Source organism: Aulonocara sp. 'chitande type north' Nkhata Bay, linkage group LG11 (assembly GCF_057382095.1).
Source record: "Aulonocara sp. 'chitande type north' Nkhata Bay isolate Kocher_YH1m ecotype deep benthic linkage group LG11, A_spYH_male_GT1.1, whole genome shotgun sequence".
Lineage (NCBI taxonomy): Eukaryota > Metazoa > Chordata > Actinopteri > Cichliformes > Cichlidae > Aulonocara > Aulonocara sp. 'chitande type north' Nkhata Bay.
In genome coordinates, this window is record NC_141354.1 from 24,004,166 (window position 1) to 24,025,028 (window position 20,863).

Sequence of the window (20,863 nt, forward strand, 5' to 3'; positions counted from 1 at the left end):
TCTATGTTTGTCACATTTAGATGCTTCAGATCATCACACAAATCTAAATGTTAGACAAAGAATGCAAAATGCAGAATGCTGGATAGAGACGAGTTCAATTTTATTCAGCAAGACTGTGTGCTGAAAAATAACTCTTAGATGAGAATTCAAAAACCACTACTTGTTTAATTATCATTTACAAGTGATAGTCACAAGTATGTCAAAAAATCTCAACAGTTGTTGGCTGTAGATATTTTATCTTGTGAGGTAAACACAACAATAATAAAGAGAAAAGCCAAACAAAACTAAGATCTTAAATCCGTGTTTCTAATAGTTTTAGGATTGTATTTGTGTGGGAATTCGTGAAGTCATTAGAGGAATTAACTACTGGCTTTATTGATCATTAGCTAAACAGAGCTATGACTTTTTGTCAGCCTAACAACAAAAAACCCAAGGTTGTCCTTATTGTCTTCAATCGGTGACAAGCAGAAAGATGGTCTAGCTTTACAGGTGCTTACTTATAGAGCAACAAACTCTTTTTCCAGGATAAGTGAGGATCTTCTACATTAATGAGACAGAATTTCATCTTCAGCTTTGGGTTCTCATTTAAGGCTGACAAGTACTTCTGATTTTACTTCTGATTTTACTTCTGATTTTAGGTTTTCTTTTTCAGAGGAGTATCCAGAGTATCCAGGGTCATATGCAGCAAGGATGTAACTGTACTAATAAAATAATCAATGTCTTTGGGAATAGTGTTTACGTAGCTTGTGTTGGCACATGGCAACAGTGGAGGAATTAAATCTATGAACTTAGTTACAGCACTTTCTGAACGACATTAATTGTAATGAAATGTATTCCAATGTATGCATTGATTAAAAAAACAGAAATATTTATCAAATTTAAATTGTATATTGAATATATTTAGATATGTACTTTCCTAAGGGATCAGTTCATTACGTAAAATAACATATTTCAGTAGTGATATAATTATTAACAATTGACGCAAGCTATTTGGGAGCTCCTTAAAATCTGGAGTGGTGGCCAAGATTTCAAACTGTGTAAAAAGAAAAAGTGATTTACTGCTTTTTAATAATTAATGACTAGACTGCACTGAATACTGAATAAAAATTTGTCTTTGTAAAGATTATGTAAATTGTTAAGATCAGACTGTATCTGAAAATATTTTTTTGTTTGTTTGTTTGCATTATTGTAACTTCTGTTGTTCATTGATTCAAGAATTGAGAAGTCTGACTTAAAAACATTTGCAATTGTATAAATTATTTTTTTTTAACTTAAAAGTCTCATTGTACCACACACATACTTAATAAAAGGGGAAAGTAAGTTTTATTTTTATGCATCAGCAACAGTAAAACTTTAATGGGAAAAAAAACATTCTGCTGAAATATGCAATCGCCATTACTTACATGTTAGATGATTGCTTTTAAATTAACTGAGTGCTTACTACAATGCTGAGCAGTTTATCTAACAGACGTGAATGTTTTTTTGTTTCCTTTGCTCAAACTGTCCTTTTTGTCTTGTTTTCCTTTTTTTCACATCCTACCTTCTTTAGACTTTTTTTTAGACATTCCTGTCCTCATTTAAAAGAGGAGTAAGTGGGCAAAACTTTATGTGGTCCATTTTGTCAGATAGTTGCAATGAAAAAAGGAGAATGAACTACAACAATAACCTATAGTAACTGTGACCTGAGTTAGAGCCAGGAAGTCAAAGACCTAATTTCTCAACATTTTGTTTTCACAGCAAGCCGTCTGATGCAAAAGGCCAATGTCCATTTGTTGCTGTTGACTTGACCTACAAGATGCTACTGCTATCATGCCACAGTACAATCAAGAACTCTTTTAATCAGTGAATACAACAATACATACACACACACACACTCACACACACACGTCATGTCATGTTTTCTTGCTTTGCATGGCCACAAATTGAGGATCACCCACAATTTATGTTTTAAAATATTTGCAATTTATTTATTGCACTTTTCAAAAAAAAAAAAATAAAAGATTACACTCTTTACAGGTAATATAATTATTTAGTCTGTGTAGAGCAACATGACATGTGAAATATCGGCCACCCACGAGCAGAGTGAGTATCTTAGGCTGGTTGCTGGCTAGCGACAGGTTCCTGTCCGCTTTTCTACTGACTCATTTCCCCGAATTTGGCTTTCATCTTCTCAAAGGCATCTGAGAACCAGTTCCTGGGCAAAATAAACACGAGTTAGATGACGTTGAATTGTGTGTGTGCCTATATGAATAAATCTTCTTATTCCCTGTATGTTAGAGTACCTGGTGCTGGTTCCAAATTCGCTGTTGTGTATATCATCGAAGGCAGTCTTAGTTTTTTCAGCGATGGACTGGCCAATTTCAGTCAATTTCTGACCAAACCTGTCAAATTTGTCCGTAAAGCTGGTATCGTCTTGGGCCTCTGTAGATGGAGGCATATTCAAAGAGAGGGAAATTTGCATCATGTGAAATAAGAACAGTATGACTGGAACAGGATATGTTTAAGGCCAAGTAGCCTACCTGTGTATGCCACAAAAGCCAGCATCAGCACGGCAACTGCAAGGTACAGTCTCATTTTTGCTGTAAATGACTGAGAATATAAAAGGGACAGATTTTTGTCTTTTTTCACACATTTGCTGAGGATCACTAATGAAAGTGGAAAACAGTTAACGTTTATCTTTCTTTAAAAATTGCGCCTCTGCATGTCAGCACCAAGGTGACTGGACAGCTCCTTTTACTTTTCGTCCATTATTTCTCTACTTTGAGTTTAAAAAACTGACCATTTTACCGATAAAGCACATTTGGTCATGATATTTTTATTAAAGAAAACAAAACAAAACAAAAAGAACCACAGACACACACACGCAAAACACAAACAAACAAACAAACAAAGGTTTTGAATTATTTCATGCTCTTTGTCTACTAAAGTGCATGTCTCTGCAATCTTTAATAAACTTTCAAAAGATTCTTTTTTAGTCCTATAAAATACTATATATATATATATATATATATATATATATATATATATATATATATATATATATACATATATATATATATATAAATTAAAAAAATATACATACCTGTTTCTTGTCTCAGAAGAGAAAAAAATCAAGTGCCTTTAAAAGCCTATGTGCGTCCCTCTTTATAAGTGGTTGGTTTTAGGAGAGTGACGCAAACACCAGACAACACGTACGAGTGGTGACCTTGAGTCGTCTCTGCCCCTTTTATTGACCAGCACATGAGTTACATGAAGATATGTTGATTGTAATAGAGACGTGCTCAAATTTATTATGCAGCAAGATTGTGTGATATCCACCACGGTGATAAAAGAGAGAGAGCGAGGAAGAGAGAGAGAAAGAGAGAGAGAGAGAGACTCTAGATTACAGTCATGAAGTGATGTATTATGTGTAATTATTATTTACAGGTAGTACTCAGAAAAAAAGACATTGAAAAGCATAAAGACAATATAAGTATGTGTATATATACTTTTGAAAAAATCAAATCACAAGGATATGAAGATATGTGCATTCATGGCAGAAACAGCAGCTTAGTAGATAAGGTGAGATATGATGTAGAAGAACAATAGTTCAATAGTGATATAATCATCACCAACTGACCATTTGGAACCTCCTTTGGACCTGAAGCTCTGGCTAAATGTTTAATTGTATCAAACACTTTGCCTTTAATACTTTTTAATGTGGGGTGACTAGACTGCAATGAATACTGGTTAAATCTGCCTGCTTTTGATACATGGTGCACGTTTTTTAACACAAACTTTCTCTGAAATGTCCTTTTTTCTTTCTTTTCTTGCATATTACATAATATTTTAGAGGTTGGAGCAAACCTTAACTGCTATCATTAAATAACTGTTCAGCAACTTTTTTTCCACCTCTACTCCTACGGATAGTGTCATAATAGCTCAACCCTAATGAACATTAACATTGATGTAACATGACATCATTTGTTATTTGTTTGGTTTTAGAAAGTCAAAAGCAGCAGATAAAGTTCTTCTTTTCATATCTGTCTTATACAAACCTCCCCTTGCTTATAAGAGGAGTAAGTGGACAAAACTATACATGCTCCAATTTGTCAGTTTGCACCGGAAAAACAGTACAGTTGAATGAACTGCAGTAATCCCTATTATGAGCCGAGTTAGAGCCAGGAAGTCTGCATCTACCAATTCAAAGACCTCATTGCTTAACATTTTATTTTCACAGCAAGCAGTCTGATGCAAAAGGCCAATGTCCATTTGTTGCTGATGACTTGGCCTATAAGGTGTTACTGCTATGATGACTGGTCTAATTGACTTAAATACGACTTAACATGCCTCAGCATCTCCATCTCTTTTGTAATGGAGTGGCTGGTGGGCTTATTTATGAGCTTGAGCTTGCGTGCACAGAAACTCCTCTTGAATAATTGTAGGAGGCATAGGGCGTGAAAGTGCATGTCTTGTGTGCTCACAATTTGGAATAACAAGCTTACAGGAGGGCTGTTTTTGTGTTTGGCCAAGGCCCCTGTGGTGACTGATGTTGTGTGCCAGCTCTGAAGAAGGTGAAAAGGATGGTGAGAAGAGTGGGGGTTTTAAAAGGAGGTAAAATCTCTGCAGGGATGTTTTTGGGGTTACTAGCAGTCATGGGCTAGATAGCACCTGCTTTTTTTCCCTTCTTCTTTTCCTTTAATTCTTAGCACTTAGAGTGCAGACAGAGCCGAATTGCTGAGGTAGCAGGATGCTTGTGGTTTTCCTGTTTTTACCATCCATGACTGATCCTTTAACACAGTTGACTGTGTACTGTAGGAGTTTCACTTGTCTGTTCCAAATAAACCCTGGTTCCTGAAAGAAGTGATTTCACCGAGGATAAACACGTAGTCATATCATTAGTCACTCTTCAATGCCCTTTAGCACTGGTAGAAAGGGTAAACATGTTTTGAAGAGAAAAGAAACGGATTAAATCTAGTCAATTCAGGGAAAAAAACACAGAATAAAATAGATATAACTTTCTGTATCAGAGAGACCTGATGATTATTTTGAAAAAAAAAAAAAGTAAAGTAGAAAGTCAGGGAAAGTAAGTAGAGTGTTATCAAAGTTTTTCCATTAGAATCCAACGTTTGGTGTGGCAGGAACATGGACAAGTCTTATACTTCTCATCAAGAATCCTTTTATTGTGTTTCACTATTCTTGTATTGCTTTTAATTTCAGGTTGTATTCACAATAATTTGTATTTTTATCAAATAATGTGAAATTTCTAAAGTCATTTTGTGTCGCGACTGCAGAAACTTAATCCTCAAAAATGTGTGCTCTCGAAGCACCGTTTATGTTTCTTTATGTGGTACATATAGTTTACTTATTCTCCCAATAAAGAAAACACAGCTGCATCTTTGTGTTTCCTGGATTCAAGTGGAGAAGAAAATCTGAACAGGGGACAAATGGTGTCCCCTACTGGCCTCGGGCTCAAACTTCAAAGAGAAAATCATGCTGTGTTTAAACAGCCATTTTTACCCTTTTTCATTTAAAGGACCATTTCCAGCGTATGACAGCCAAAGCCACCTTTTTTCCTGTGAATGGTGCCTTTGAACTGAAGTTAAAAAACATAATTTTGTTCTTAAAATCCTCTTACACTACTAAAACCGCTAGTTGAAAAAGGTTTTGGACAAAATACGGGGAAAGATGGGAAAAAATAAGCAGTTTTCTATATATGTCAAAGTCTCTTATTCTATATTGGTGGTGGTTTACTTATAAAATAAATTTTAGGCAAGATAACCATCACCTCAATGGTAATTTAATCTGTGGCACAGAATGTTCCCAAATGCCTGCTGGGATCAAGAGAAAGGAATCTCAAGGGAGATTTTAACAAGTTTGGACTAGAAAAGGGTAAACTAAGGGATGTAAGGGGGTGGCTGAACAAGGAAGGCAAACCAAAAGAATCCTGATGCTTATGGTGGAGTAGAGGAACAGACAGGGAGCCTGGCTTTAATTTCAAATGTTCTTGTTATTGCACTTATCCATTATGATTGCTATGGAGGATGTAGGTGGGGGGATTTGGAACTGAACCCATCCCTTTTAACACTTTTACACCAGGAAGAAGTCACCTGTCAATCACAAAATGGACAAGTAGAGACATATAAGTCATCATGTTTTATGCGTTCCACCAATGAGCAATTTAGATTAGTCAAGTAACCTAATAAGCATGTTTTTCCACTGTGGGAGGAAACTGAAGCACCCAGAAGAAACTTAACCACAAGGAAAAGCAACACAGTACGACCCAGCTGGTCTTTGAACCCAGAACCTTTTTAACATGAGGCAACAGTGCTAACCCCTGCTTTATATAAGCCATTATATAAATACTCACATGGTCTTATGTAACCACTGCCAAATGTAACAATGTGACAGCAGCACAGGGGCGCTACGTTTTTTAAATGGCTTGATAATCTTACTAGTAAAAGCCATCAAGACCGCTATTCTTTTATAGATGATTTTAGACATGTTATACTTTATAATGCCATAGCATCATTATGCAAAATAATCCAGTTTCCAAGCATTAATTGCATCTCATCTACATTATAAAGCAGTAATGTAATTATTTAAAATAGTCACCAACAGCATCAGCTGTTTCCACTCATCAGGTGTAACTGAACCCAAAGTTAAATAATAGATTGCTCATTAATGTTTGATAAGAAAAACAGTGAAAGGAACTATTTTTTTCTAGGTTCTTTATTTACTCAGCACTGTTCAGCACACTGCAGTTAAAGAAAGTGCACTTACAGAGAGCAGCATGGTGGGCATACAACATGTTAACCACACTTGTGAAGTACAGACAGGTGTTACATTTTACTCACTGATTATTTGCATCAAGTAATTTTACGATCCATTTCTCTGTGAAGTGCAACACAGAAACAACAATAAACAGGACTCATTTTTGTTGGTTCGGTATCACTTCTAGAAGAAACGAGATCGTTGTTCACTGCATTTATTGAAATGAAAGACATTGTTGTTATGTGCATCGGAGGATAACGGGATGAAATCTCAAGCTCAAGCTGAAACTCTGCGGTAATAACCAAACAAAATGTAGAAATTGAATACAAAAACTTGTGGGAATAGACCGATATAACAGTTAATTCAAAGTAGAAAAGCAAAGGATATTACAAATAATTGTTGTCTTTTTGCATAAGAAAGGTTGTTATTGACTGTGGTGCTTGTGTTCACTGATTAAGGGAGTCAATGAGAAAATAAGAAAGGGTGACTGTGCAGAAGGAAGAACACACCTGCTGACTGTTCTGCACCTTATCCTCCCTTGTCTCTCTATTCAACCCCCATATCCTGAACACTAGAACACTCAGTGTAAAGATCATCAGCAACTTTCTCCTTTTCTCATTTTACCTGGGTGTAAAGAAATCAGCAGTGTAGCCATTTCACCAACCATCTACCACTTTCAGAGTCTCTCTTTAGGCAGTGGTTGACTCCTTGATCTTGTCTACAATCTCCTCAAACTGCTCACGGATCTTGGTGGCATAGGGGGAGAACAATTCTGTCATCTCTTCAATCTTCCCCTGAACTGAGGTGCGCAGTTCCTCTGCAGTGGCCTCCAGCTGGGTCCTGATGCCCTCAGCCTGGGTCTCCAGCTGCTGACCCAGGCCCTCAGCCTGTGTCTGCAACATAGCAGTGATGTCACTCAGCTTCTTATTGGTGTTGTCATTGGCCTGCTGGACATAGGGCTCAACATGCTCCTTCACTGTATCCAGGTTCTGGGAGGCACGGGACTGGATCTCACCTATGTAGGTGGCCACAGTGCTAAAATAAGAAAGGAATGGTTCGATTAAAGTTTATATTTCTAAACGCAAGAGAGAATTCTAAAAGTTTCTGCCCAACTTACTTGCGAATCTCCTCAATGTCCTTATTGAGGCGCTTCTGCAGTTTATGGATGAAGTTGTTCATGCGGCTTTCGAGATCACCAGTGTTATGGTCCACCACAGCCTGGAGCTCACTGTGATACTCAGTGCCGCGCTCTTTGGCATCCAGCATGTCCTTCTGCAGTCTGTTGATCAGAAGCTGAACGTCTTGAGAAAGCTGGGCAGTGGAGGTCTCAGTGTAGGGAACCAGCTTGGTCTGAATGTTATTTTTGTATGTTTCAAGCTCTGCCATGGTGTCAGTGATCAGAGTGCTAGAAGCAGAAGAACAAGAAACACTAATCAATGTAAGTTCAGTGCAAGAAAAAACAAAGGAAAGTACTGATTAATTGCTCAGCTTCACTTACTCTAACTCCCTGCTGAGCTGAGAGGCCTTGAGGTTCTCCACAACTCCATCAGCATTTTGGCCCAGCTTGGCAATGTACTCCCAGAAGCGATCCACACTTTCCTCCCATGGATTTTTAGTGGCTTCAGCCTGGCGAACAGCACGGCCATTGCAGCCTATAATGGGCACACATAGAAAGCATGGATAAATAAAGTAACTCAAATATAATAAAGTGTGACTGATAAATACTAAACCAGCAAGTAAATCCACCTACCAGTGATGACTGCCAGAGCAAGGATCAGGGCTACAGCCTTCATGGTTGTTAGACAGTCAGATACACCTATGAAAAGCATAAGGAACGCTCAGAAAATCAGCAATACAATAACATTTACATTTGCATCTTCCACACTATTTACTGTGTTTTTATAAACTACGATATGGACTGGAAATTTAAAAAAAAACAAAAAAAAAAAACAACGCGAGTTTTACGTTTAACACATATGTGCAAAAGTAAACTCAGCCAATAACTAAAGTGAAACTTCATAATTTCTAAGACTTGGCATCAAACAAAAGAGGACAGCGTGTTTCTCCGTTCTTTCTATCGTCTTTCACTCACCTGTGAGGTTGAGATTCCTCCGTGCTCTTTAGTTGGTGACTGGGGTTTTTTATAGCCCTGGGAGGCTGTCTCTGCGCGTGTTGCGCAGAGAGCGATCGCGCGGGCACGCTCGCGCGATGGTGATGATGATGTTGATTTGTCTGCAGATAATCATGTTTTCTTCTGCCTAACGTGCCACCGAAACCTAAACGGTGTGCTTTGTTGGAGGGGGAATTGAGCAATCTGGTTGTCACGAGAACAAACGGGGTAAAAGTTCCACGTTCAACGCAACGACAAATATTCGTCACATTATTCAGTTTTCACGTTTTTATTCTTAGATTTATTAGCAAAAGCAGTATCTGAAGAAATAAAAAGTAAAAACTTTAGAGTAAAAGTTTCTCCGTCAGAGATTTAATGCCCTTATTGATGTATAGATTATTAGTGCAAAATGAAATAGAAATAAAGCCATAACCTACACAATCTATTAAAGTAGCCTACTCATACGTTTTTAATTGTTTTGAACAGTTGCCAAAACAATTAAACCGTTTGTGAGCATGCAGAAACACAAGTTTTAGATAGCGTCATCGGAGTTTATTTCGCAAATCACTTGTATGTTTTTCCTTTTTCTAACCTTTATATTGCAGTATTGCCATTTGGCAAATAGTCCCCCCCCCCCTCTAGTGCTCATTGTAGGTTTGTTACAGATGCTTGAATAACTTAGGAGGCTGTTCACAACTTTGCATGTTTTCTTTGATGTTATCACCATGTGCTCCCTGAATACAAATCCTCATGTTTCGGCTCCAGGATGTAAAGCAGCCTTTCACAGATGCATTTCAATCTAAATACACAGACAGTATTGACACCTCACCTTTTCACCCCATATAGACATGCAACCCCCAAACACATGGCACATTTGCATGACAATCCTGCTCTCACATTCAACTGAATATAGTATGAGTGGTTTTACTGTTTGCATATCATATGCACCTCCATGTATTTTCCACTTTCTAGTTTCTAAATCTTTTTTTTTTTTTTTCGTGCAGACATAAAATAAAACAAATATCCAGTAAGTGCCAGAAGGCGTTACCCCAACATGATGAGCATGTTCAGACTCGGGGACACATTAGGTAACCCTCAACATGCCCGCTGTACAAAAGAAGGATTACAGGTAATAAATCCAATGAACAAAGTGAACATATTGAGCAAAAGATCTAAATTATACAGATGTGACAGAGGAAAAAAATAAAACATGGGTTTTATGTTGAAGGCTTTCACAACCAATTGTATTCTGAAAATTTCCAGGATTTTGAAACTGGTGTAAGTCAGAGGAAGTTTGGTGTAGAAAGAAGTTACTTACCCCTGCTTGTTAAACACCAAATATTTGTTTAGCAGCAGGACAGAACAGTCATGGGACATTGTGCATATTTTTCCTGCATTTACATTGCTTTAAAAGCTTTAAAGGTTTGTTGTTGCATTGGCTGTGAATTATTATTGTTACATTTGATAAAATTCACATATTTCTGCCGAACAAGTTGCAGGATGAGTTCACTCTTGCCCACGTATAATGACATTTGCCCTTCAGGCCTTGTCTTTTTTGTTGTCAGCCCATTTGGTTTTTCTCTTTTGTAATTAGGGCCAAAGTTCAAATGGGTTTGGTCAGGTAATTAACATGTTTACGTGATAACATTACAACATGATAACCCAAAGAGGTCAGTCTGTATAGAGGTATTTGAAAAATCCTTTGTTCTCCTTAAAAGGGGAGAACAATGAGAAGAAAGAAGTCATGAAGTCAAGGTTTAGGTACAGCTGTGCTAAAGTAAAGACCTTTTGATCCTTATTCCAAGACAAAAACGGGTATAGTGTATGTCACTGCAGGAGTCACAAGCTAAAATACTGTATGTTCAACTACAGTTCATTTGTTCAAACACAAAGTAATTACAACTTACTACCAAAAACATTGTCATGCAACATTTGGGATCTTATTTCCATGAGGAGCATGTTCAACAGTTTGTATGCAACAGTCTCCAACATTAGCTACTAAGACTTATTTTCATCTTGGTGATTACAAATACAGACAAGAGGCTTTGTGACTATTCTTGCAGAAAAAAATAGACCATCTTGACTATGCGTGTAACAAGTGGCCAGACTGCAGGAACTCAGTCTCATCCTAACTTTGCCATGCCATCAGGACAAAGATCAACAAGACAGACGGAGAAGTGAAAGAGAGAGAAACAAGAGGAACTATGAGGTAATACAATAAAACATCTGGCACATTCATCCCTACTGTAACGGCTTCTCCTTTTTTGTTTCACAGCAACAGACAGTTTGAACAAAAGTAACCCTGATGTTGTTCACTTGAATAAAGTTTAAGGAATTTGACTTTTTGGTTGGGATGATCTCACTCCATTAAATAGGCAGTCATCTGTTTAGATGAGTCAGTGAGGTTACTGCAGTTAATGCCTGTTTTCACGTTAAAAGCTATAAAACCACACAACCCACACAACCTCAACATCTGTGGTTTGAATCCCTGATAGGGGGAGTGGCATGACTGTAGCATGCTGACTCGAATCAAATGCTTGCAACAGCAGAATTTCCATAACCAAAAGTTACACTGCAGACTTCTGAGAGTGAAAGTGTAAGCCAACATTGCATTCAGTGTTTCAGGTTAAATTAATAAAGCCTCATATGTGGATCCAGCAACAGAGATCATACAGCAACATGTTCATCCTTGGTCACCAACAAAGTCAGTTGATATTATTGGGAAATAGGTTTATTTATTTATTTGTTTATTTATTTATCACTAGAAAGATAATTACATTTTCATACTTTCATGCTGCCAATCACTAATTACCTCTACTGATTAAATAAATGAGTTATTGAAGTAATTCTTGGAGCTTTACACTGAGAAAAGTCATTCTTGCACTTTTGAACAATTTGCCAGTGCAGTTCTTCAGAGAGGGGTTAACCCCCCCTCATATTTAATTCTGAAAGCACTTCATGTGAAATGTACCAGCATGTGCTTTTCAGAATGACACAGCCTTTTTTTTGTCTATGTTGTATTTTTTTTTCAACCGAATTCTGTGTCAAAGTGAACAAAATTAAAAGTGAGCCAGGAGCTCAAAACATTTTTTTGTTTTCTCCTATTTTTTTCTTCCACTGTCATACAGTTTTTCTTAAACCAAGATATTATGTTTTAATAATAGTAAGAATAATATTGTAAACTTTAGCTGATCTTGGAGAGTAACATTGTGGAGAGTCTGTGACAGCTTGGGGCAGAGCAGAGGAATGTTGTTTGCCACTGGGTAAGGCAGCGTGGGAGCAATCTGGCAGCGGGGATGGAGGCACAAAAGCGAAAACAAAGTGGGAGCTGGAGATGTTTATGAACTTCCAGACTTGCAGAAACAAACCTGAACATGCCCTGTCCAATACCCACAATTTTATCTAACAGGGGTGTGCCGGTGGGCCAAACCTTTGCAAGCAGCTACTGAACAAACAAGAAAGCTTAACCAGTGATTTTTGCTAAATGACAATGTACAAGCTTCCTTCCAGCTGTCCAAGTTGCCCAAATCTACAAGTAAAACCTCATACAGATCTATGTACTTTACAGCATGAAAACTTTTCTATAATAGCTACTAACGAGTCATCAAATCACCAGTCCTGAAAAAAGTGCTTTTAAAGCCAACTAACATGAACAAACCGCAAATCTCTTAGGTCATGATACAAATCTTTTTTTTTTTAATTTTGTCTAGTTACTTCTTGTGTTAAAGTTTAAAGAAATATATTTTCCAGGTACCCACACTTATCTAACATCACCTTGACTCAAATAAGACAACAGGCTCAGAAATTATAGTTTTGCTTTCACTTTATTTTCTACAACATATGAAAACTGTTTGTGGTCACAGACCAACACATATTTTTTGTATGTATCAACTGTTTTTTTAAAACTGTAAATATATCAAACAACATCTGATTTTTTTTTAAATTCCAGATACCAGGAACATGTCCTTGGTATTTGGAATTCTTTAGATGCACTTTAGATGCACTTTTTTCTGTTTCATGTGAGGTGGATGTTAACTTAATTGGCTTTAACAAAGGATTTATAAAGGGAGGTGAGACGAGACTGGAGGTCCTGAGCATATGGGTCCAGCCTTTCCCTCAGCTCATCAACGTAGGGGGTGGCCATTTCTTTCACCTGCTGGGCTCTCTGTGCAATCTGACTCTGCACCCGCTCAGTCAAGGGGGCCACTTTTTCCTTGAAGTCTTGCAGATGCTGGTCCACCTTCTGCTTCAGGTCATCAGTGTAGGGACCAAGCTGAGTCTGCAGGTCTTTCATGCTCTGCTCCAGGCTGGTCTTTAGCTCTTCGCTCTTCTGCGTCAGGGTGGTCCTCAGGGCCTCAGTGTCCAGGGAATCTGTGTAGGTGGCCACCTCCTGTTTGAGCTGCTCAACCTTCTGCTGGACCTGTGTCTGAATGTTGTCAGTGTAAGGCTCGAGCCTCTCTCTGACTGTGCTCAGCTCTTGGATCACACGATCTCTCAACACATCAGCCTCTGTTGTGACTTTGGTGATCAGGTCCTGGGCTGTAGGTGGAAGCTGCTCCTGGAGGGTGACGGCATACTTGTTGGCAGCATCAACACTTTCTGTCAGGCGGGCACTAGATTAAAATAAGAAGAAAAAAAAAGCTAGTGAATACAAGGCAGCGCAGTTATATTTCTAGCTTATCCTGAATATTTTAGGCAATACTATAATTTGTTGTCTGTTAACATAATTAGCAAGTTTTGTATGATCTACCTGACATCCTGTCCGAACTGAGATGATCTAATCATCTTCACGGTTTCTTCAGCTGTCTGTGTAGCTTTGGCAACATAATCCCAGAAGGCATCAGTCACCACCTCCAGCTGTGGCTTGGGTGCATCAGCATAAAAAAGGTTGGCATTGCAGCCTGTTTAATGGAGACATGAATAAATTCAGAGTAGTGCAGATATTTCAGCTTTGTATATTCTCTGGGATTTGACATTTATACAGGTCATATTCACTGATCACCAACGTTTTTCTTTATCTTGAGCGGAATAGTTGCTAATTATGTATATATGTTCTCATGAGCCAAAATTTATAGTAGAATAATGATTTTTCTTATACTCACCAGTGAAAACAGCTAGGACGAGCACAGCAAGGACCTTCATGGTTCTTAGACACTGTAACAAGAAAAGACCAGTTAGTTACCACAGCATGTTAACAACACAGTTAACAGTCAAAGAAAGATTCTTTTAGCTCTCCATCTTACCTGAGTTTGTTAGTGTATCTGTAAGTCCACTTGGTAGTGCTTGTATTAAACTGGTGAGGAACTGAGGCTTATATAGCAAGGCAGACAGCAATGATCACAAAGTCCAAACATTAGTGCTTTGCTGTCACCTTGCCTCACTCAGCTATCTTTGCTGACATCTTGTGCCAGATAATCCATGCAGCACGCCTCTTTGACACGAATACACACTGAGCGTATACCCCAATATACACAAGTACACATTAGTCATCATTTGTGAGTTGTCCATTAAAAAACAAGAAAAAACCAAGAACACCTATTGTCTTAAATTTAAAAACTACTCGAATGCTGTATTTTGATGATTGACCACTGTTAGAGTGATACAAAATCCATAAGTCTAACCTCAACCGACCCACACAGGCTAGTCTGTAATCACTTAGCTGATAGGTTTTTTCCAAGTCAGTGATAACTCTCTGCCAAGACAGATAGAGTCTATTGCTTTAATGTCTTTGTTGTCCTACTTGATTACGTGTACAGTAGGTATTTTATTGTCTCTCTTAGTTTTACATTTTGCCAGCAACACTGCTTCTGTGTCAGGGCAGTGTTCAGCAGGCCTATGTGTAAGTCTGACCAAAGGTTAGCAGACTTGAGCACTGTCAGCTTGTGAAGGCCAAAGTAACTGCTGTTTCACGTCAGACATGCCATAGTCCAATTGCCAGAAACCACTTTGGAGTCCCGAGTATTAATTATTTCATTTTTCCCTGTTGTTCTTCTCTTTTTCTCAAGTGTATGTGTATGAAACTTGAATCTCAATTTTACCAGAATTTTTTTTTTTGAAAATGGTACCTCTATAAAGTACTGTGAGTGCAGTTTGACTATTTATAAAGCTGAAAAAATTGTCCGACAAAAGTACAAATTAACGTTTCCGTCCAAAAATCCAATAGATCAATTTTTGAAAATGGTCAAACATGAGATTTGCATCATGGAAGCACAACCAACAAATCTGGAGAAACTGTGTGATGCTTTCATGTCAGTATGGACCAGAATCTCAGAGGAATGTTTCCAGCAGTTGAATATATGCCATGAGGAATTAAGACAGTTCTGTAGGTACAATAGAATCCAATCTAGTACTAGAAATTGGGTAACCAATAAAACTACTGGTGAACGTATAACAGCTACTTAAACAGTATATTGTGATTTGTTGGTGATACCTATGTCATTGTCTTCTAGGTCTTATCTGTGCAGACCTAGAAGTCTGCACAGAGAAGTCATATAATAGTAATAGAAAGAAAGTATACTTTATTGATCCCAATGGAGAAATTCCTCTCTGCATTTAACCCATTCACGCTGTGAAGCAGTGGGCAGCCATTGGGCGCCCGGGGAGCAGTGTGTAGGGACGGTACCTTGCTCAGGGGTACCTCAGGTTAGCCATTCAGTGGATTCAAACCACTGACCTTCTGATCATGGGGCCACCACGCTACCTACTGAGCTGTCCCTGCCTGATATAAAGGGCTCAGGTCTTACCAACAATATAAACAATATCAGCATCAACTGAAACTACCTGTGGGAGAATAGTTACTTTCACAGGTGTCACTTACTTTTCTAAGCTATAGAAAATAAAACATTTTTACTATGGATAGTGACATTTGGCATATTGTATTGTAACTGAATGTAGATTATTAACCTCTACCTTAATATTCCATTAGGGAATTCAAATATCAAACCGTTTCTACCTGTTTTTGACACTAAAAGCAGTACATTTCTCTTTTTAAACCTTATTGTTTTTCAATACTCCTGCAGGTCAATTCATTTTGCACAATTCATGATGTACAACATTATGCATACATCTCATAGACAGGTCTTATTTACAGAAAATTGCTTTTTGCGTGCTTCATGTAAATATGTCAGATATGCTTCCACCCTTAATGATTGCTTGTCGTTATGATGAAAATTTTAAGTCATTCCAGAGAGTTGGAAATAACATTTACTTACTCTTTCTTCTAACAGTTTCTTTTAATAACTTAACATGCCCTAGTATCTATGCCAATCAAAGGAATAAGGTACCACTATGTCAGTAGCTAAAAAATAATGTACCTATGAAGTGTTCAGTAGAAGTGAAAGAAAATCTTATTATACATGATTATTTTGAGGTCTTTTTAAACCACAGTTTTCAATTTAAGAAACCATTTAAGCATCTCATACTACTTAAGTCACACTGACCCTCATACAAAGTCCACTAATCTTAGCATACCAAAGTTATCTGAAGTTATCTAGAGGCTGGTACTGCTGAACAGCAATGTGGGCAGTTAATAAGCCGATGATACCCTAAAGACTTTATAGAGAGGGGTGAGAGAAGAACTAATACAAGATTTATTGTTGAGTGATAAATGTATTCACATTAGGAGAATACTAAAATCCAGAAGTGCTACCACAATAGTAACCAGAAGAAACAGTAGAAGTGGGGGGGGGGGGGGGGGGGGGGGGGGGGGGGAGTGGTGTTACAACACGGCAAGGACTTCTGGACTTTGTGCTCTTAACTATTACTGTCATCTGACATCAGTATATATACACGGAAGCACTGTTCCAACACACATACACTAAACCTCAAGAGATACACAAGCCCAAAGCAGGTGAGAATCTCACTACATTTTAAACAATATTTTAAGAGGCAAATCTAAAAGTTATGACCTTTTTAAGACTACTTAAAACTTAATCAGACTGTTATTGTTTTTCAGCTAGTTGCAGTCATGAAGGTGTTTATGGTACTAGTCGTCGCAGCGCTCTCTGGTAATTTCCAAGCTTCTTAATTATATCCCAAAAATGTGATTCTGTTGATCTGGACGTAGCATTTTCACTGAAAGAATCCAAGTGTCAGTCAGTTGGATGAGTCTCTCACAGAGACTAAAGAAGTCACTTGGATGAATGACAAAACCTTTTTCTCACTGAAAACGCTACGTCCAGATGAACAGAATCAACTTTTTGTGATTTCCTTACCTGGATGATTGAGCATGCATCAAGACTTTCTGATTATAGTTCAACGTTAATGGCAATGGCAATAATTAACCGAACATCTGTACTGTTCTCACACCACGCGTGTTTCCATCCAACAGGCTGCCATGCCAACCTTTTCTATGCTGATGCTCCCAAGCCACAGTTGGAAGTGCTGACCGATGTTTTCTGGGATTACATTGCCAAGGCCACACAGACAGCTGATGATACACTCCAGATGATAAGAAACTCTCCAATTGGACAAGAAGTCAAGTAAGTTCTTTGACACACTGCACTAGCATGACTGGCCCTATGATGGGCATATGCCTCATGACTGTTATGGGGTCATTCAAGCCACTGATGATCTGGCAATCACTATCTGTCCTCTAGTGCCCGGCTGACAGAAAGCGCTGACTTAGCCAGCAAGTATGCAGTCACCCTCCAGGAACAGCTTCAGCCTGCAGCCCAGGACCTGATCACCAAAGTTACCACAGAGGCTGATGTGTTGAGAGAACGTGTCACGCAGGAACTAAACACAGTCAAGGAGAAGCTCCAGCCCTACACTGAGAACATGCAGACCCAGGTTCATCAGAGAGTGGAGCAGCTCAAGCAAGAGTTGGTTACTTATGCAGATTCCCTGGACTCTGAAGCCCTAAGGACCACCCTGATGCAGAAGAGTGAGGAGCTAAAGACCAGCTTGGAGCAGAGTGTAAAGGATCTGCAGTCTCAACTGGGTCCCTACACAGATGACCTGAAGCAGAAGGTGGACCAGCACCTGCGGGACTTCCAAAAACGTGTTGCCCCTATGACTGAAAAAGTCCATGTAGAGCTCACTCACAGAGCGCACCTGGTGAAACAAATGGTTGCCCCTTATGCAGAAGACCTTAAGGAAAAGCTTGACCCCTATGCCCAAGACCTCCAGGCCCAACTCATGTCCCTCTACCAGTCCTTTGTGAACACAAACTAAGTCACCCTCCATCTACTATATCATTTTCAAAGATACCGGACTTGCTGGTCTACCTCTGTTTTGAAGAAATACAATAATTGAATATCTGTCTTGTACTGTAAACAATATTGTGTTTGCACCCCACCCTCCACCGCATTATTTATGGATAAGTGCAAACATATTAAAACAAATCCCTGCACTTATCAAAAATGTAAATATTCCATTTTTATTGTGTTGTGAAGTTTGAAACTGTGACCCTTTTGTAATTTCACTAAGTTATCTGAAATAAATACAAAAATCTGGAAATTATTCATCTGGCTAACTTTTGAATTGACTTCTCTCTTTTACATAAAGTGAAACTCTAGAAAGAAATCTCATCGCGAAACATCTTGTTTCAACACAAACTATGACAAAGTATGATGAGAAGTGGTTCTGAAAGCACACAACAGTGAATTCTTCCATGTGTTTGAGTGATGCACAGATAGATGGAGGGACCACACGGGGTCACAAGAAACAGTAGTGTGTGTGTGTGTGTGTGTGTCTGTTCATGCATGTGTTTGCTTTTTCTTTCTTTCTTTTTTTCCCCCAGGAGGCAAAAAGTATTTTGACTCCAATGTCTTAACATGTCCTGGCTTCTGCAAGAGTTTCGGCTTGTAGTTTTTCCAGAGGCGCTTTTGTTCTTCTCAGTGCTTGCCATTAAAACTACACATTACATATATCAACAGCAAAACTGAAAAAAAAGCTGACCAATGTAATCCAAGAGACTAAGAAGTTAATCCCTTCGATTCAAAGAATTTAGGATTTTACATTGTCATGAAATTTGACATATTTTGCATTTATTGAACCCCCCACCCCTGTTGTTGTAACTGTATAACGCCTGGTCTTATCCCTCTTATCTTGCCCCTACTGACAGTGCCAGCATCCAACGTGGAGGGTTAGAGTCCAATAACAATAACAACGCATTCACATGCACACACAACACACACAAAACATCTGTTTCCTGATTATTTACTACTGCTCTGCTTTTTTTTTTGACTGATTCAATGGGTAATTTACTTGTATGTCTAAAGGTCTGTCCTACATAAATCCTTAGCATCCATTCTTCCCTAAATGCAGTTAGTGATAAGGATTGCATTCAATGAGAGACACGCTCCTCAAATTGCTCTAAAAGCTCTGTGAGACTTTTGAAATGCAAATCTGATTACAAATGTTTGTGTTTCAGCCTGTCTTTATACCTCATTAGCACTTGTGTGGGAAGCAAAAAGGACTATTCAGATTCTCTTATCAGTCAAATGGCCAAAAGGTATTGTTAAGGAGCCTTTGCTGGTATCTGCTCCCATTAAACTCTACAACACAGTCCACTAGGTTCTTTTTTTCTTTTTTTCCCCCGAACAAGACACATCTTGCCTTGCACACCACGAAAGCAAACGGCGATCTGATTTTGTTTTGATGTAGATAACAGGTTGTTACTAGACCTTTTCTTCTCTGCTTGACAAGCAGTGATAAGATAAGTATCGCATGTCATTGGATCATTAGAAATGATCTCAGGTCATGGCGTTTGTTTCTCAATCATATGAATATGGCCATGCTTTAGAGCAGGGTTGTTATGAAGAGACGTTCTTGACAAGAAAGAAAAATGTAACACAACAATTTCACCTAGTACTTGGAATTTAGAATCATTTGAAATTGCCATGAGAAAACTGTTGTATGCAGCATATCATCATGTTCACATTTTCCACGCCAGTGTTTAAACCTCCAACTCTACCTCTACTGGAAATGTTTTGTTACAGCTCTGGAAGTTTTCAGAGTCCCCTATAAATACATCATAAAACAACCTCGTATGTTTTTGTGGGTTTTCTTTTTCATTTTCTGCAAGTTTTCATAGTATATTAAGCAAAACTAACTAAATGTGGATTTTTTTTAAAATAATTGAGGCAATGATCAATTATTTAAATATTTGATTTACCACTTTGTGAAGCAGTAAATGCAACTAAACATTTATATTGACCAGTCCTAGTCACCAGCCTAGAGGAACACATTCGATTCTGCCATGCTGGTGTTTTCCTGACATGGGCAGCTCGTCCAGAACCCTTCAGGTCATGGTTTTGACCAGAACATTTCAAAGCACTGACTTTTAGTTTTCTTTGCTCCAAGAGGATGTTGTCTTATTGTATGGCCCACTTTCTATCTTGAATTTCCTCCCTTTGTACACAGTCTAGCTTTGCCGTTCCCACGTGATGGCTATCAAGTATCTTGGTCCTGTGCCCAAGATGGCACCAATGTGTTTGGCTTGCCATCTAGCCCTGTTCCTGTTGTGTTTGTTTGTGCTATTTAGGCTATTTTTTGTGTGCTAGAGTTTACTCTCTTTTAGTGTACACTCGCAAAACCTGTGTCTGTGCCTACACAAAAATATGGGATTTTGTTTTAACTCGCGGTTTACCGGTCTTTAACTTAGAGGTCTGTGATGCTGTATGGCTGGACCATAAGCCTGTCTTGTTTGAGGTTTCCCTTCCTTGTACTCAAGTTAATCCTCCTGCTGTTGCTCAGAGCGGTGGTATTTTTAACCCATCCACTGCTGGTCAGTTCTCTGTTGTTTTTAATCAGAACAGCAGCCTTCCTGATTCTATATGTAATGATCCAGAAGAGCTCAGCTCATGGTTTTACTCAGTCGGTGGCCCCCTTTAAGCTGAAGGGTTCAGGTCTGAATGAAGCCACCCGTGCTGTCAGAAGAAAGTTTAGGAGAGCTGAACGTAAATGGAAGAAGGATAAACTTCAGCTTTCATACCAAATATTACAGTATTACTGGAATTCATATCAGAAAACTGTTAAGAGAAAACATTTTGCTGC

General features: G+C 38.5%; 4 protein-coding genes across 4 annotated transcripts; 1 reads left to right on the forward strand and 3 right to left on the reverse strand.

Annotated features, from left to right (window-relative positions):
- Window positions 1-1,939: 1,939 nt before the first annotated feature.
- apoc1 (apolipoprotein C-I) lies at window positions 1,940-3,169 on the reverse strand. The gene is made up of 4 exons (XM_086311235.1): window positions 3,083-3,169; window positions 2,520-2,589; window positions 2,283-2,421; window positions 1,940-2,194 (listed from the first exon to the last, which is right to left on the reverse strand). The coding sequence occupies exons 2-4, from the start codon at window positions 2,572-2,574 to the stop codon at window positions 2,134-2,136; spliced, it is 255 nt and encodes an 84-aa protein (XP_086167361.1). The 5' UTR covers window positions 2,575-2,589; window positions 3,083-3,169; the 3' UTR covers window positions 1,940-2,133.
- Window positions 3,170-6,695: 3,526 nt separating this feature from the next.
- On the reverse strand, window positions 6,696-8,937 carry apoeb (apolipoprotein Eb). Its single transcript, XM_086311236.1, has 5 exons — window positions 8,846-8,937; window positions 8,504-8,569; window positions 8,252-8,405; window positions 7,871-8,158; window positions 6,696-7,788 (listed from the first exon to the last, which is right to left on the reverse strand). Exons 2-5 carry the CDS (start codon window positions 8,544-8,546, stop codon window positions 7,443-7,445), a joined length of 831 nt encoding a protein of 276 aa, XP_086167362.1. The 5' UTR covers window positions 8,547-8,569; window positions 8,846-8,937; the 3' UTR covers window positions 6,696-7,442.
- A 3,731-nt stretch (window positions 8,938-12,668) lies between these two features.
- On the reverse strand, window positions 12,669-14,203 carry apoa4b.2 (apolipoprotein A-IV b, tandem duplicate 2). Its single transcript, XM_086311237.1, has 4 exons — window positions 14,107-14,203; window positions 13,966-14,017; window positions 13,614-13,764; window positions 12,669-13,476 (listed from the first exon to the last, which is right to left on the reverse strand). The coding sequence occupies exons 2-4, from the start codon at window positions 14,003-14,005 to the stop codon at window positions 12,900-12,902; spliced, it is 768 nt and encodes a 255-aa protein (XP_086167363.1). The 5' UTR covers window positions 14,006-14,017; window positions 14,107-14,203; the 3' UTR covers window positions 12,669-12,899.
- Window positions 14,204-16,673: 2,470 nt separating this feature from the next.
- LOC147318996 (uncharacterized) lies at window positions 16,674-18,319 on the forward strand. Its single transcript, XM_086309950.1, has 4 exons — window positions 16,674-16,712; window positions 16,818-16,869; window positions 17,193-17,343; window positions 17,461-18,319. Exons 2-4 carry the CDS (start codon window positions 16,830-16,832, stop codon window positions 18,035-18,037), a joined length of 768 nt encoding a protein of 255 aa, XP_086166076.1. The 5' UTR covers window positions 16,674-16,712; window positions 16,818-16,829; the 3' UTR covers window positions 18,038-18,319.
- Window positions 18,320-20,863: the final 2,544 nt, after the last annotated feature.

Bases quoted from the DNA above. Each gene is read 5' to 3' on its own strand.
- apoc1 (XM_086311235.1), bottom strand. From the start codon at position 2,574: ATGAGACTGTACCTTGCAGTTGCCGTGCTGATGCTGGCTTTTGTGGCA. The intron at 2,422-2,519 runs GTAGGCTACTTG...CTCCATCTACAG, and splicing joins GGCTTTTGTGGCATACACAG to AGGCCCAAGACGATACCAGC. The intron at 2,195-2,282 runs GTACTCTAACAT...TATTTTGCCCAG, and splicing joins GAATTTGGAACCAGCACCAG to GAACTGGTTCTCAGATGCCT.
- apoeb (XM_086311236.1), bottom strand. From the start codon at position 8,546: ATGAAGGCTGTAGCCCTGATCCTTGCTCTGGCAGTCATCACTG. The intron at 8,406-8,503 runs GTAGGTGGATTT...TGCCCATTATAG, and splicing joins TGCTCTGGCAGTCATCACTG to GCTGCAATGGCCGTGCTGTT. The intron at 8,159-8,251 runs GTAAGTGAAGCT...TTCTGCTTCTAG, and splicing joins CAGCTCAGCAGGGAGTTAGA to CACTCTGATCACTGACACCA.
- apoa4b.2 (XM_086311237.1), bottom strand. From the start codon at position 14,005: ATGAAGGTCCTTGCTGTGCTCGTCCTAGCTGTTTTCACTG. The intron at 13,765-13,965 runs GTGAGTATAAGA...TCCATTAAACAG, and splicing joins CGTCCTAGCTGTTTTCACTG to GCTGCAATGCCAACCTTTTT. The intron at 13,477-13,613 runs GTAGATCATACA...ATTTTAATCTAG, and splicing joins CAGTTCGGACAGGATGTCAG to TGCCCGCCTGACAGAAAGTG.
- LOC147318996 (XM_086309950.1), top strand. From the start codon at position 16,830: ATGAAGGTGTTTATGGTACTAGTCGTCGCAGCGCTCTCTG. The intron at 16,870-17,192 runs GTAATTTCCAAG...TCCATCCAACAG, and splicing joins AGTCGTCGCAGCGCTCTCTG to GCTGCCATGCCAACCTTTTC. The intron at 17,344-17,460 runs GTAAGTTCTTTG...TCTGTCCTCTAG, and splicing joins CCAATTGGACAAGAAGTCAA to TGCCCGGCTGACAGAAAGCG.